This window comes from Oryzias latipes, chromosome 24 (genome assembly GCF_053564925.1).
Source record: "Oryzias latipes strain Hd-rR chromosome 24, Olatipes_Hd-rR_3.1".
In the NCBI taxonomy this organism is placed as follows: Eukaryota; Metazoa; Chordata; class Actinopteri; order Beloniformes; family Adrianichthyidae; genus Oryzias; species Oryzias latipes.
In genome coordinates this window covers 24,075,561-24,092,095 of record NC_136260.1, presented here as the reverse complement: position 1 = coordinate 24,092,095, position 16,535 = coordinate 24,075,561, and the positions used below count along the sequence as shown (strand labels likewise).

The 16,535-nt window shown below is 45.0% G+C and overlaps 1 protein-coding gene across 1 annotated transcript in view; it reads right to left on the bottom strand.

Annotated features, from left to right (window-relative positions):
- Nucleotides 1-38: 38 nt before the first annotated feature.
- Nucleotides 39-16,535, bottom strand: part of ift172 (intraflagellar transport 172) — a 33,386-nt gene continuing 16,889 nt past the window's right edge. Inside the window, exons 37-49 of the mRNA XM_004083309.5 lie at nucleotides 5,697-5,795; nucleotides 5,512-5,621; nucleotides 5,363-5,426; nucleotides 5,179-5,265; nucleotides 4,957-5,073; nucleotides 4,271-4,381; nucleotides 4,071-4,190; nucleotides 3,879-3,974; nucleotides 3,483-3,542; nucleotides 3,304-3,402; nucleotides 1,850-2,003; nucleotides 511-602; nucleotides 39-325 (exon numbers count right to left, since the gene is read on the bottom strand). Coding sequence (XP_004083357.1) covers nucleotides 236-325; nucleotides 511-602; nucleotides 1,850-2,003; nucleotides 3,304-3,402; nucleotides 3,483-3,542; nucleotides 3,879-3,974; nucleotides 4,071-4,190; nucleotides 4,271-4,381; nucleotides 4,957-5,073; nucleotides 5,179-5,265; nucleotides 5,363-5,426; nucleotides 5,512-5,621; nucleotides 5,697-5,795 — 1,299 coding nt within the window. The 3' untranslated portion in view covers nucleotides 39-235. The remainder of the gene's footprint in view (nucleotides 326-510; nucleotides 603-1,849; nucleotides 2,004-3,303; nucleotides 3,403-3,482; nucleotides 3,543-3,878; nucleotides 3,975-4,070; nucleotides 4,191-4,270; nucleotides 4,382-4,956; nucleotides 5,074-5,178; nucleotides 5,266-5,362; nucleotides 5,427-5,511; nucleotides 5,622-5,696; nucleotides 5,796-16,535) is intronic.

The window sequence follows — 16,535 nt, the reverse complement described above, 5'->3', positions numbered from 1 at the left end:
GAAGAGGAACAAATAATAAAATAAACATAAAAAACACATTTTCTCTTATTTTCATCCAAATTCACCATTTATTAATCAACATTTTTCTATAGAGAAAATAACAAACAGACTTAAGATAAATATTAACAATATCGTCTAAATGTCAGAGATAAAAGTCTTTTATTTATGAGACAAACGTTTGATTGATGCGCTGCTGCCTGGTGGAGAAAGGTCAGAGGTCAGACGCTGGAGTTGATCAGTGGAAGAAGAGGTCTGAGGCCGGCAGACCGCCACACCACAGCCCGATGAAGCGCAGCACGTCCTGACACTCCGGACTGTGACTCGTCTGCAGACAGACAACAGACTGAGAGCGGGAAAAGAGGAAACGTCCTGTGGAAATGTGTCTGAGAGGCTAAACATGCTTCCTGAAGGTCAAAGAGAATGATCCGGAACAGCTGAATGGAGGAAGTCTCTCTTCAGTCCTGTGAGGAGCAGCTTTGGTTTCAGATCCGGCATCAGAACTGTTCTCACCTTCGTCACCATCACAAACCGGTTCCAGTCCTCCTTGTTGGCCGCCTTCCCCAGCGCGGAAAACTGGATGTTATTTCCCAGAACCGGATATCCTGCAGGCAGAAGATCCACCAACACTGAGGCTTTCTCATGAGGTCAAGGGTCACAGCGTTCACTTATTCTCCTGTTAAACATGAGGTTATGGAAAGAAAATGTTCATTCCTTAGAAAGTAAAAGCACCAAAGCTGATGAAAAGAGGAATGAAGGTTCACTTTTATATAAACAGTCTGATCGTAGCATCAATCCATCATCTAAACTCACTCCTGTTCAGGTTGCTGGAGCCTATCCCAGCTAGTAGACTGGGGACAGTTCTCCAGTCCACCTCAGGGCCGCTGTAGGTACCACAACCATTCAGCCTGCAATAACCGTTCGGGGTCCTTTCGACCGAGAATGACGTCACACTACGGTGGCCCCAATTGGACAAACTACGTAGTGTTGAAATCTGCTCCGGCTCTACATATTTTCATTTCATGTTTCCTTTTGTAACCCAAAGTTCTTTTCCCTCATGTGTGTCTGACATTATCCTTTATAGTTTTTATAGAGATTTATCCACAACCCACTTAGTAAAAACATCTGTGTCTGTTAGAATGAACCTGCTGCTCCACAGAGAGCCGTGTCTCTGAGCAGCTGGAGTCTCGTAGCTTCGTGTTTGCAGGCAGAGAAGATGCTTTGTTCCAGTGTGTGGTCTGGAGGAGGGTTTGGACCACAGTCCGTTCAGCTGCAAAAGCACTTAATAATCATAACAATAATGAAGGCATGTTTAGAAGATAATCTCGCTCTGTGTCGGAGCTCTGTTTGTTTACAACAGACTTCATAATATCTTCTTCTATGGTAGTATGGTAATTAGTCCAGACCAATCACTATCTGACACGTCATCAGACCAACGGACAGCCAATCACATAACGTGACGTCAGCACTAGTCCCAGGACCCCGAACAGTTGTTGCAGGCTGAATGGTTGTGGTCCCTACACCACACAACCACACACTTACATTCAAACCCAAGGAACAATGAGGAAGTACCAGTGAACCTCTGGAGCAGGTTTTTGTGGGAAGAACCCTGAAAAAATCCACACATGAACCAGGAGAACATGCAAACTCCACACAGGAAGAACCCAGCTGGGATCTGAACCTACTCCCTGGGAGTCTAACAGTGCAGAGGCTGCATTTGTGCTGATTTGGAAACTTTAAACTTCAGTAAAACTGTTGCAGTGTTGATGGTTGGGGTCTGCAGAAACATAGTCGAGCACTAGATGGCAGTTAGCGGTTCTGTCCCTGTAGCTGGACCTTTCAGCAGCGTTACCTGTGAGAACACAGGGAACCGAGCGAAGGCCGCTGCCTGCAGCCACCAGGGAACCTTCAAAGGTGTTCCTCTCATCGCGAGGAAGAACCTGCTCCACCTGCTGGTCCACGGACACCGTCAGCACCCAGTTCCTGATCTGCTCCAGCGGACCTTCCTGTGACGCACACACAAAGGAAATTCTACTTCATCTTTGCAGAACGTCCTCTGAGGATTCGGTTCTTCACATTGATTCATTTAGATGAAAGTTATATAAAAAATGAAGCTCATGTGTAAAACAGATTCACACACATGGTAAATTCACACACATGGTAAATTCACACACACATGGTAAATTCACACACTAACACGGTAAATTCACACACATGGTAAATTCACACACACATGGTAAATTCACACACATGGTAAATTCACACACATGGTAAATTCACACACACACATGGTAAATTCACACACACATGGTAAATTCACACACTAACACGGTAAATTCACACACACATGGTAAATTCACACACCAACACGGTAAATTCACACACACATGGTAAATTCACACACTAACACGGTAAATTCACACACATGGTAAATTCACACACATGGTAAATTCACACACATGGTAAATTCACACACACATGGTAAATTCACACACACACATGGTAAATTCACACACACATGGTAAATTCACACACTAACACGGTAAATTCACACACTAACACGGTAAATTCACACACTAACACGGTAAATTCACACACATGGTAAATTCACACACTAACACGGTAAATTCACACACACATATGGTAAATTCACACACATACCTACAGACTTTGCAGACACAACTTTCTCCACATTTGTATCATGATTGAATAGTTCTCTCCAATCGTGGACTTTTTGTCCAACATAAACGTTGAAGGAGAACTTCTGTTTTCATACAACTGCTGAGTTTGTTCTTTTGCTGGAAGTGACAGACCTCTTCAGCCGTGTCGTCATCACCGTCGCTGGTAAACAATTTATGATTATTAACGTCTATGTTTGAGCCTCCATAGCTGATTGACAGGAACAGTTTGATGGTGAAAACTGTGGAGGAATAGGTCGTTTGTGTGAACTGCTGTGATCCTGAAATCCTGGAAGGACCAGATAACATTCATGTCTCTTAATGGACTTTTTTAACGACCTCGTCAGAAATGATAAAGAGGGAAGACGCTGTTCAGAAAAAGTTCAACTTTGGTCGACTGGTCGCGAAGGTTCCTTCCAGCCTGCAGCTGCAGACCTCATTATGAAGCTGCTGATCATCTGATAGAAACACCAACGAGCTCAAGATTCACCTCCTGAATTTGTCCTGAATGCAATAATCCCACAGAGGACTGTGTCACTAACTCCCACAGATCCTATTTATCGGAGAGAAGGAATATTGTCTCCGTCCATCAGAGTGGAGGGTGGGGGTGGAGGGGGAGGAGCCTTACTGTGATGCAGACTTTGGAGGGAAGAGGAACATCGAAGGGAATGTCGGTGTCCATGAAATCCATGTGGTCCAGAGCGCCTTCGCTGTCGTCCTCGATGGCCTGCAGAGAAAGCAGAGCGTCCTTTGGTTCTCTGAGGACCTTTCCGGCGTTTTCTGGTGTTGTCGAGGCTCAGCGCTTACATAACACAGGTCCAAGAAGTGATTCAGAAAGATGAAGGCCATGCTCTCCCATCCAACCTTCTGCAGAAGGAGAGGAAAGACCCAGTTCAGAAACTCCTGGAAGGGTTTTGTCTAATTCTTAAAATTAAAAACAAAATTGATCAAAAAAATGTGTCGAAATTAGAAAAAATGTGGAAGGACCCTAGTTTTTCAAAGGAAACAAAATTTTCAGATGGTAGTGGTGTTAAAAGCCATTGTGGGTTCCTTAAAGGTCATGGGTCATTCAGAGAAATGCCTCTGAGCGTTGGTGTGTAAGGGGCGGAGCTTCAACAAAACGCTTAGACCTCTTCAGTTAGATCCCTGAGCTTGTGTGCTGACGGAGCGAGGATCTGAAGGACGGTTGGCTCACACACATACCTTGCAAGCCTTGCCGGCCTCGTAGAAGGCTTTGTCGGCGGGGATGGTTCTGGTGTGACGCAGCAGGGACACGGACAGCTTGGCTGCGATGGTGATCTGAAAAGAAACAGAAGCTCAAAGTGGTTAGGGCTGGGTTCAGCCCACAAAGACACAAAAGCTGCTCCTGCAGATGTCTGGAGAGGTTCTGGGTACCAGCTGCTCCTGTCCGTTGGAGGCGGATCTGGTCGCGAAGTAGTGAGCGATCAGCAGCATCTGCTCAAAGTCTTCATGCGCTGGACTGTTGGCTTGAGCTGACATGGACACGCTCTTACACTGAAAGCCCAGAAAGAAACGTCACAGTTTGTGAGGAAGATCGCTACACAACCTGAGGAGGAAGAGGACGAGGGACTGACCAGCTGCAGCAGGAAGTCCCGCAGGTTGGCCAGCATGCGGTAGGAGTCGGGCCCGTCGTTGTCAGGGGGGCTGACGAGGTCCAGGAACAGGTGTTTGTAGATGTTGAAGTTCTGAGTCATTGTGGAAACGACATCAGAGGTCAGTTTGGACCTGAAGGTCGTTCTACTGAACGCTTCGTCTGTTAGGAGGCTGCGTGGATTTACTCTGCTCCTTCCTGTGTCTCTGTGTGTGTACCTGTGTATGTAACTGTGTGTGTCTTTATTTGTACATGTGTGTGTATACCTGTATATGTGTGTGTACCTGTGTATGTGTGTGTAACTGTTTGTGCACTTGTGTGTGTCTTTGTGTGTACCTGTGCATGTACCTGTACATGTGTGTGTCTTTATGTTTACCTGTGTGTATACTTGTACATGTGCGTCTCTTTGTGTACCTTGTGTGTACCTGTGCATGTGTGCGTACCTGTGTGTATGTGTGTGTACCTATGTGTGCACATTTGTATATGTGTGTACCTGTGTGCGTTTCTGTGTGTACCTGTGTGTATACCTGTGTCCCTCTGTGTGTACCTGTGTGTACTTGTGTATGTGTGTGTTCCTGTGTGTGTCTCTATGTGTACCTGTGTATGTGTACCTGTACATGTGTGTCACTCTATGTGTACCTGTGTGTGTACCTGTGTGTGTGTGTGTACCTGTGGGTTAGGTGAAGCTCCGTATTGCAGGTAGAGCTCCAGAGCTCTCTGAGCGTCTCCCTCCTTGATCAGATGAGTGGCGTACAGAGCCAAATACTTGTGGAGAACCTTTAGGTTCTGACAGAACACAGAACATTTAGGGATCTCCAAACCTGGATGTTTGGCTCCAGGTGAGAAGGGATAGCAGGTGCATCATCAGGAAGTGGACCTAGTGCGTCGTACCTGCTTGGATGCCGTTTCCAGACACTTGTCCCACTGTCCTCTCTCAGCGTACATGTCCAGAGCGGCCATCACGTCCACGTCCACCAGCTGAACAGCCGGAGATACTTTTGTTACAGTAATACTGACTTGTCATGGGTATTATTTATTATTATTTATTATTTAGTAGTATTTGAAGAGTACTCACAGACTCCGCCCTGCCCTGGTTTTTAAGGTACTCTTTGTATTTCTGGTCCACGTATGTCTCATACCTGCAGAAGTCACTTATTTCAGCTGTGTCGTCTTCATCACTGTCCTGGCATTGAGGAAGATGAGGGTCTGCTGTGTGTTCCTAACCTGGGCTCCTGCTCTTTGGCGACTCTCTTGGCCTTGTTCCACTCTTCACCCTCGATGAAGACGTCGATGGCGTCCTTGAACAGGTCCATGCTGAGGTAAAGCTCTGCAGCCTTGACGAGGCAAACGCAAAACCTTCACGCACATGAAGGTATGTGTGGAGCTGATGTCAGCGTGTTGACACTCACAGCGCTGAACCTCCTCAGCTGGGCAAGGCGTGGAGCGACCGCACGGACCACCTCCACGGCTCGGTCCCCGCTCAGGAACTTGATGGACAGCTCCGCTGCCTGGAAACATGTAAACAAGGGGAACATCAGCATCTGCCTTCACCCACAGCCTGGACCAGAGGAACCATCCAAGGTTAGCCCAGAAGAATCAGAACAGATATTTAAGAACCTCGTTAAACGTCAGGGATCTGATAGTAAGATAAGTGAGTAAAAAGAAAGAAAATGATTTCACTTTTAGTATTTTCTTAATTTGAAAAGTCCTGATGAAGCGGGATGACTGAGATCCAACATTTTAGTAGTAGTGTTAGTATTAATAGTATATGAAGTATCAGTAGTAGTAATGGTAATAGTAGTAGGAGTAGTAGTATTTTTAGCAGTATTATTAGTGGCCATAGCATTGGTTTATTAGTATTAGTAGTATTGGTAGTAGTAGCGATAGTATTAGCAATATTATCAGAAGCATTATACATTTTTTGTAGTTTTATTAGTAGTAGTAATATTAGTATTATTAGTAATATACTAATACTAATATTAGTAGTAGTTATTTTTTTTTTTTTTTTTTTTTTTTTTTTTTTTTTTTTTTTTTTTTTTCTTTTTACCTTGTCCTGTCCAACAGCTGGGCAAACAGATGAGAGCTGAGGGCCTCTTGTGTTGGACATATTTTACTTTAACAAGAGGGGTTATTAATCTTCAGACAAACCAAAGGTATGTCTGAATAAACCCCTTTTGTAATTGAGGCCAAACTTTATTAATTTCAAACATGTTTGAAGATCTTTGGTGTTGGACCGGACGGAAAAGGAAAGAGGGGAAGAAGAGAGAGGGACGTTAGAAAGAGGGGGGGAAGGAGGGTGATAGTAGGAGGGGAAGGGGGATAAGACCATGAAGCAGCATAGAGCAACAAGTTTACTGGTTGTTAATCACCATGGTAAGGCTCAAATGCAGTACAAAAAGGGCGGAGCCTGTCCACACACACACCCAAGTGTCAAACACACCTGCTAGTTGCAAAAATGTACATCTGTCGACATGTGCACAAAACAGATAGTGCTCACACGCATACTTATGCCTTAAAACCAACTAGTGTGAAACATTTCAGTCATTCAGTCACGCAAACCGCCAGTGCAAAGGTGAGCCAACACCCGTGCTCAGGTGAGTGCTCATGTTCTTCTAATATGGATGGTGGAATGTGTAAAGAAGGAAGGAGAGCGCCCAGCCATCCCCACCCCAAGACCCCCACCGCAGCAGCAGCGGCAGCCGGAATCCCCCCCACGCCACACGGAAACCGGCAGGGAACAACCGCCGCCCGGGCGACCAAGCCCGCCACCCAGGCCAGGGCCAGCAGGACCGCCGCAAGGCCCCCCAGAGCCAGAGAGCAGGGAGGCACAGAGGGAAAGAGAGGGCCGCCCCAGCCCAACCAGGAGAACAGCCCCCCCGCCGCGCCGGGAGAGCCCAACGCAGGGCCCCACCGGAGAGGGACGCCCACAGCCCCAGACGAGCACCCCACCACCACCCAGGAGTTCCGGGCATCCCCCCGCCCCAACCCCAGGTACGAGCCAGGACCCCCCAAGGGAGACCCGCCCCGCACTCCAGGCAGCCATCCGCCCGGCCCACGGTTGGTCCAGGGAGGAGCAAGGCAGGGGCCCGCCGCCCCCGCCCAGGAGGGGGGAACCCCGGGGAAAAAAGAGGGCCCACAAGGGGTGTTGTAAATATGGCCCGACCAGGCTCGGCCACAGTTGGAAGTTAGGCGGGGCCCAGCGCTCAGGAGCAAGGACCAGAACCCACCCCCCAGGGACACCAACACCCCCGGCTCAGATGTAATGTGAACCCCCCCACCGCGCGGAGAGAGCACCGCCGGGCCCAGGAATCCGGCACCCCGGGGACACGGCCGCCGCTGCAAAGGGGCCCGTACCCCCCACCAGGGAAGAGGCAGGGGACAGATGGTCCTAGGTCCCACCTTCCTTGCAAAATGTGTGTGCGTATATGTGTGTTTAAGAGGGTGTGTGTGTGCATGTGTGTGTGTTTATGTTGGGATGTATATATTGAGGGGGGAGGGGTGTGTGTACTAAGGGGGGTGCAGTTAAAATTGGCGGGTAGGGCACTAAGGGGACATCTCCTGATTACTCACAGTGATGTCCCCTCACCCTCCCCACCAAGGGGCCCTAAATGTCTAAGGTGCGGTTAAAATTGGCGGGTAGGGTGCTAGGAGGACATCTGCTGCTTGCTGGCAGTGATGTCCAAGCACCCCCCCTACCAAGGGCCCTACATGTCTAAGGTGCAAATAAAACCGAAAGAGGGGGGGACCACTCCATACGGCAACCATAGGAGGGGGGGCCACTGCCTAGTAAACCCCCCCCCCCAAGGCTCATCGCAGGCTAATCCCCCCACCCCCTCACCCTATTATGAGGTTATATGAGGAAGGGGGTAAGTTGGGGACAGCTGGTAGACTGTCCCCCGGTGGTCAAACAGCTGTCCCCCGCCCCCCCCCCCAGCAAGGGGGCCAGGCCCACCCAGCCCAGGGGCCCCACCCCCGGAGGCGCCGACACCCCAGGCCCAGCACCACCCACCCCACACAGAGGGAGAGGAGCCAGAAAGCGCCGGCCCCCCCCGGAGCAAGCCCAGGCCCCCACCCCCAAACGCCGGCCCTAGAAGAGCTCTGGTCAGGCCTCGACGGGACCGAGGCAGCCAACCGGCCGGGGAAACCGCCGATGGCCTCAGCGGAGACCCCGACCTGTCAACCCCCCCTGCCCCGTACCAATAGTGCCCCCCCCCCTCCCCCAGAATGCCCCCCCACAGGACAGGGCCGACAAGACCCCCCACCCCACCCCACCCCAGACCCCGCAGCCGAAGCGGATGACACCCAGAGCGCCCGGGGGCCCCAAGAGGGTTGTCCCGTCCCGCCCCAGAGCCAGGGAAGGGCTGATCCCAGCCCCAGGCGTAGATGGGAAGCCCATCCAGTGCCGCTGGGCCCCCCCCCCCGAGCAGCGCCCCCCGCCAACCCCCCCCAGCACAGGCAAAGGGACCACCCCCCCAAGCCAAGCCAGAACACCACCCCCCCCCCCCCCCACGCACCCCCACACCCAAGCCCAGAGGACCACGCAGCGCCCCAGCCCGCCCCACCCCGGCGCCGGACCCGACCCCCCGACCAACGGAGCCCCCACCACCCCCCGCCAGGCACCGGAGGCCCCGGCCCCCACCCCAGCCCACGGCAGAAGGGCAAGGAGCAGCGACGACCAGGCCCCCCCATCCCCTAAGTCATGGAGTCAGCTATGGGAGACCAGAGAGACCGAATTCTTTCAAAGTTACTTGAACCTTGGGCTGACATTTTTTCCAAGCTGATCTGATCAAGCAGCAGATTTCTGTGTTGACTTATATTTATATTTTTCTTGCTTTTCCAATTTGTTAAAATAGTTTTTTTAGCAATGCAAAGAGTTATGAAAATGATAGAGCCTAATCCTCCTTCTACATCGATGGCACTCATGTCACCAAGCACACAAAGTGACGGTGAAGCTGTGATTGAAACCTTAAGCCAGACTGATAAATCCGCACATACCTGCTGCCAGAGAGCCTGGACAGGAGTGCAGAACCACAGTGCATGCATGTAATTGTCGGGTAGATTACTGTCACAGTGCTGACAAATGTCTGAGTTGCTGAGACCCATCTTGAACATCCTCTGTCCAGTGTAGTAAATTCTGTGAAGGGTTTTAAAATGGATTAGCTGCAGATTTGGACTTTTTGTCAGTTTAAAGGTGTTTAGACAAAGTTCTGACCAAAAGCTTTCATCTGTGCTGATGCTCAAATCCGCATCCCATTTTGTTGTCGGAAGTGAAATGTTATTATCTAAATTACATAAAAGTTTGTATATTTTGGAGAGAGTTTTATTCATTGAGAAATTGATCAGAGTGGTAACTACATCTGGTAGCTTTAAATCGTTGTCTCTATATTTAAATTTTTTAGTAATACTTGATTTAAGTTGCTGATATTCCAAGAAGTTATTTATTCCATGTTTGTCTTGTAGTTCCTGGGGAGTTATGAATCTTCTATCAATAATTACGTGCTCTAGTTGTTTTATGCCCCCTGCTTGCCAAGCTGGGAAGTGGATAATTTTTTTGTTTATGAGGATGTCTGGGTTGTTCCAGATGGGTGTCATTTTGCACGGTTGAATTGATGATTTTGATATTTTGAGAAATTCCCACCAGGCTGTTAAAGTGGCGTTTATATTAATAGTTTTGAAACAATCCTGTTTTTTAACTGTTTGGCTAATAAATGGAAGATCTGACAGGTTGATCTTTCCACATAACGCCTGTTCCAAGTCTAACCATGAGTTGGTTTCTGGATTATTTTTTAACCATTTTAAGATGTATTGTAATCTATTTGCAAGAAAGTATTTGTGGAAATTAGGTAATTCTAATCCTCCACAGCTTTTTGCAGATTTTAAAGTTTTTAGACTAATTCTTGCAGGTTTATTGTTCCATAAAAAGCTTGATATGGATGAGTCTAATGTTTTGAACCATTTTAGTGGCGGTTGTGTGGGAATCATTGAAAAGAGATAATTAACTTTGGGTAAGATTTTCATTTTTACCGTGGCTACCTTGCCCATAAGGGACAGAGGCAGGTTGGTCCAGCGTGTTAGATCGTCCTGTATGTTTTTCAGTAATGGGGTGTAGTTTAGCTGCACCAGTTCTGATAGTTTGGGGGAAAAATTGATACCTAGATATTTGATATTTCCTGATTTAACTGGTATTGTGAGTCTTTGCTCCGCATTATTGTTCAGTGGTAATAAAACAGACTTATTCCAATTAATGGAATAGTCTGATATAGAGGAGAATTCATTAATGATTGTTGCTGTTTCATTTACAGAATGTAAATTACTTAAAAACAGTAATATGTCATCTGCATAGAGACTAATTTTATGATGGCTGTGTTTAGTTTTGATTCCTTTAATGCTTTCATTCTGTCTTATTGCTGCAGCTAAAGGCTCAATGAATATAGCAAAAAGAGAAGGAGAGAGTGGGCAGCCCTGTCTGGTTCCTCTTCCGAGGAAAAACCTGTTTGAAGTCTGTTTATTAGTTCTAACTGATGCATTGGGGTTGTGATATAATATTTTGATCCATTTGATGAATGCTTCTCCAAAACCAAACTTATGGAGGGCGGCAATAAGGAACTTCCAGTTTACTCTGTCAAAAGCTTTTTCAGCATCCAGTGATAGTATGGACATTTCCTGGTTGTTAATGGTGGCAAAATCTATTATATTAACAAGTCTTCGGAGATTGTCATCCGAGTGTCTGCCTTTGATAAATCCAGTTTGGTCGAAGTCAATTATGTGAGGAGTGATTTTTTCTATTCTCTGTGCTAGTGCTTTGCAGATAATTTTTACATCTGCATTGATTAGAGAAATAGGGCGATAGCTTGAAGGACTAGTGGGATCTTTGTCTGGTTTTAGAAGAAGAATTATGTTGGCTGAGTTCATGTTAGGTGGCATTGATTGGCTTTCATTGATAGATGTGACCGTTTCATAAAACGTTGGTGCCAGCTGTTCCCAGAATTCTTTATAAAACTCAGCAGGAAAGCCGTCAGGCCCTGGTGCTTTACCATTGGGCATAAGTAACAGAGCTTCATGAAGTTCAGACAACGAGAACGGAGAGTCTAAGTTTGTTATTTGATCCTCATTTAACCTGGGTAGGTTTACATTATTAAGAAATGAGTCAATACTTTGCTCTGACGGATTGATCTGTGGTGTGTACAAGTTTTTATAAAAGTTTTCAAATGCGTTATTAATTTTGACCGGGTCATGAGTGATATTTCCTGTTTGGTCCGTAATAGAGGTGATTGATGTTTTTTCTCTATTAATTTTAAGCTGATTAGCCAGAAATTTGCCAGATTTATTAGAGTTTTCAAATCTTTCAAGTCGTAGCCTTTGTATTTGAAATTGTGTTTGTTTATTAATGATGTCATTTAACTGCAGCTTTAAATTTTTCAGATCTCCCAGAATGTGTTCCTGTGCAGAAGCAGCATAAGCAGTCTCCAGGGTTTGGATTTTATTTTCTAATTCTAATAAATCTGCTTTCTCTTTGCGTTTTTTGTGCGTTGAATAAGAAATGATTTTCCCTCTCATGACTGCCTTTGCCGTTTCCCACAGAATGCACGGTGAGATGTCTGGTGTATTGTTGAATTCTAGGAAGGTTGCCCATTCTTTTTTAAAGAATTCAAGAAATTCCTGGTCTTTTAACAGAGACGTATTAAACCTCCAGGTCGTACATGAGGGTGTGGATTTTTCCCTGGAAATATTTACAGAGACTGGTGCATGATCACTGATAATAATCGGATGAATGTTGGAACTTTTAATTTCTTTTAAAAGAGAGTTACTGATTAATAAATAGTCTAAACGGGAGTGTGAATAGTGAACTGGAGAAAAAAAGGTGAACCCTTTAGTGTTTGGATGACATGAGCGCCACGCGTCGCAGAGACCCAGATCATTCATGTACTGCTTTAGAATACTTGCAGACCTCCATGTGCGCTGGGCTGCTGCTGTGCTGAGTCTGTCAAGTTCAGGGTCCAGAACCAGATTGACGTCTCCTCCTATAATGATTGTGGAGTCAGAGTGAACTGAGAGTGAGGTGAAGAATCTGTGAAAGAAGGAAGAGTCGTCAACATTTGGACCATAGATGCTGGCGATGCAATAGTCCTTATTCTGAATGGATATATTAATAATTACAAATCTACCTTCTGGGTCAATAACTGTATCCTTATGAGTAAATGTAACATTTTTATTAATCAAAACAGCAACTCCTCTTTGCTTGGAGTTATAACTAGAAGAATATATGACTGGAAATTTTGAGCTGCACAGGAGGTCCTGAGATTGTGTAGATAAATGGGTCTCCTGCAGTAAGGCTATATCTGCTTTAAGATCATCCAGGTGAGATAACACTTTCAATCTCTTTGGCCCAGAGCCAAGCCCACGCACATTCCAGCTAACAATGTTAAGACTGTTCATAACTGCTCTGACCAAGAGAATGTAAGGCTAAATAGAGTGTGTGCCGGTCCATGTGCGCGTGCCCGCTGATCGATGAAGAAACACTGTGCGTTTGTGTGCGTGCGCGTTTCCTGACTGTGTGAGCTGCATGTTGCATGTGTCCTATGTGGGCTTATGTGAGGTGTTTGCGGGATGTCCGCGAGTGTGTGCTGGTTCGCGTGTGTTTGCCCGTGTGCGCGCTTGTCTGCGCGCGCGTGCCCGTTCCGTGCATAAATAGAAACCAACTTACCGGGGGACGTGTTGCCTTTGGATAATTTACATATGAGGAGGGGGGGAGAGAGGGGAAACTAAAAAGAAGAAAAAGATAAAGAAAAACAGAAAGAAACAAACATAACAAGAAAAACAACAGAAACATGAGAGGGGAGAAAACTTAAACTGCTTCAGCGAGATGGAGGTGTGGATGATTGATGAGCCGGTTTCATTCATTCAACACGTTTAGCCGCTGTTTTTTCGGATGTCAGATCTTCAGCAAAGCCAGGGGGTGATCTCCGGGTCTCGGAAGAGCCTTCCATCTACAAAGAGTTTATCCACAGAAACCACGGCTCTAGACCCGTTGGCAAGGTGTTTTTTCCTCAGAGGAAAAAGGATCTTTCGGCGCCGCAGGATCTCAACCGGAAACTGGTCATTGACACTAAAATGTGTCCCCCTCAGTTCCCGGCCGCGACCCTTCACCATCTCCTTTTGCTTGTAGTTGTCAAACTTGGCTACAATCGGTCGCGGACGCTGGTTGTCGGACCTTCTTCCTCCGAGCCGGTGCACCCTCTGGAACGCGATCTTCTGCACCTCCTCCTTGGGGAGTTTCAGGTGGGCTTCCATGAAGCGTTTCACCGTCGCCTCCGGGTCTTCTCCTGCCTCCTCTGGAACCCCCGCGATCACCAGATTGTCCCTCATGCTCCTCGACTGAAGATCCAGGAGGGTTTCCTTGATCGAACGGTTCTCCTCAGAAAGGCGAGCGGTGTCACTGCTCAGGGTTTTGACACTTTCTCTGAGGGCCTGATTCTCCGCTGCGAGCTCCTGCACCTGCTGCTGGCTGAACTCCAGAGACTCTCGCAGGCCTTGGAACTCTCTATGGAGGATCTCCAACAGATTCAAGCGGCCGTCAAGGCTGGAGAGCTTTTTATCAATGGAATCTAAAGCGTCACTGATTCCACTGCCTGGAGAGGAGGCAGTTCCGGGAGAACTTTCTGGTCGGACGCGTTTGGAGGAAGGAGTAGTGGTGTTGGTCTTCCCCATAACGACGGTATTGTAGCAGCCGTCTAAATAATTCTCCAGGTCCTCCAGGCTGTCAAAAGGCTTATTCAACTTTTACAGATGTTAGTTTACCAGCTTAATTGATATGGCAGTAAAATGATATAATAATGAAATGTTTGTTCTGCTACTTACGCACCGCCAAGCTGAGTTGCCACACCGGTCTCGTTGAGTCTCGCGATACTACAGCATCTCTCTCTACATTACTCCTATTAGTAATAGTACTATTAACTACTACTACTATTACTACTAGTACTATTAACTACTACTACAATAACTACTACTATTAGTAGTAGTTATTGTATTAGAAGTAATGATAGTAGTAGTATTATTTGTATTCATTTTAGTCACTCTCATTTCTCTGTGTGCACATGTGATGCAAATTGTACATGTGTATAGTGACAATAAAGGTATTCTATTCTATTTTTAGTAGCATTATTAGCTGTTAGTAGTATTAGAAGTGTTAGTAATAGTGTTAGTATTAGTGGTAGTTGTAGTAGTATTTTTAGTATTAGTGGTAGTTGTCGTAGTATTCTTGGTATCAGCGGTAGTTGCAATAGTATTCTTGGTAGTAGTGGTAGTTGTAACAGTATTCTTGGTAGTAGTGGTAGTTGTAATAGTATTCTTTGTATTCTTGGTAGTTGTAATAGTATTCTTAGTTTTAGTGGTAGTTGTAATAGTATTCTTGGTATCAGTGGTAGTTGCAATAGTATTCTTTGTATTCCTTGTAGTTGTAATAGTATTCTTAGTTTTAGTGGTAGTTGTAATAGTATTCTTGGTATCAGTGGTAGTTGCAATAGTATTCTTGGTAGTAGTGGTAGTTGTAATAGTATTATTGGTATTCTTGGTAGTTGTAATAGTATTCTTGGTATTCTTGGTAGTTGTAATAGTATTCTTAGTTTTAGTGGTAGTTGTAATAGTATTCTTAGTTTTAGTGGTAGTTGTAATAGTATTCTTAGTTTTAGTGGTAGTTGTAATAGTATTCTTAGTTTTAGTGGTAGTTGTAATAGTATTCTTAGTTTTAGTGGTAGCTGTAATAGTATTCTTAGTTTTAGAGGTAGTTGTAATAGTATTCTTAGTTTTAGTGGTAGTTGTAATAGTATTCTTGGTATCAGTGGTAGTTGTAATAGTATTCTTAGTATTAGTGGTAGTTGTAATAGTATTCTTAGTTTTAGTGGTAGTTGTAATAGTATTCTTGGTATCAGTGGTAGTTTCAATAGTATTCTTGGTAGTAGTGGTAGTTGCAATAGTATTATTGGTATTAGTGGTAGTTGTAATAGTATTCTTAGTTTTAGTGGTAGTTGTAATAGTATTCTTAGTATTAATGGTAGTTGTAGTAGTATTCTTGGTATCAGTGGTAGTTGCAATAGTATTCTTGGTATCAGTGGTAGTTGCAATAGTATTCTTAGTATTAGTGGTAGTTGTAATAATATTCTTGGTATCAGTGGTAGTTGCAATAGTATTCTTGGTAGTAGTGGTAGTTGTAACAGTATTCTTAGTATAAGTGGTAGTTGAAATAGTATTATTGGTATTACTGGTAGTTGTAATAGTATTCTTAGTTTTAGTGGTAGTTGTAATAGTATTCTTGGTATCAGTGGTAGTTGCAATAGTATTCTTGGTAGTAGAGGTAGTTGTAATAGTATTCTTGGTATCAGTGGTAGTTGCAATAGTATTCTTGGTAGTAGTGGTAGTTGTAACAGTATTCTTAGTATAAGTGGTAGTTGAAATAGTATTCTTAGTATTAGTGGTAGTTGTAATAGTATTCTTAGTTTTAGTGGTAGTTGTAATAGTATTCTTAGTTTTAGTGGTAGTTGTAATAGTATTCTTGGTATCAGTGGTAGTTGCAATAGTATTCTTGGTAGTAGAGGTAGTTGTAATAGTATTCTTGGTATCAGTGGTAGTTGCAATAGTATTCTTGGTAGTAGTGGTAGTTGTAACAGTATTCTTAGTATAAGTGGTAGTTGTAATAGTATTCTTGGTATCAGTGGTAGTTGCAATAGTATTCTTGGTAGTAGAGGTAGTTGTAATAGTATTCTTGGTATCAGTGGTAGTTGCAATAGTATTCTTGGTAGTAGTGGTAGTTGTAACAGTATTCTTAGTATAAGTGGTAGTTGTAACAGTATTCTTAGTATTAGTGGTAGTTGTAGTAGTCTTAGTGTTTTATCTCACCAAAAAATTTTCTGCTTCAATGTAGTAAAATAGAGAACTGGTCTTGACGTTTTGAATCCAAAGGGAAAATACTTGTTTCCATGCGACCTGGTACTCATTAGTACACGCTGTACTTTGACACGAGGCTGAATCTTTTTGATTCACATCATCGACTGTAAAAACCTGAAAACTGCTCCAAGCTTCTGTTAGCAAAGACAAGCAGAGTGACACCAACAACAGCTGCCGTGATGAAACATGGGAACTGATATTCATAACATGACTCTTCAGGGTTTCTTGCTTTGGTTGATAACATCCCTTCACTGATGAAGGGCAGGACTTCCTGTCATCGATCTGACACATTCTGTTGAAACGTAAAG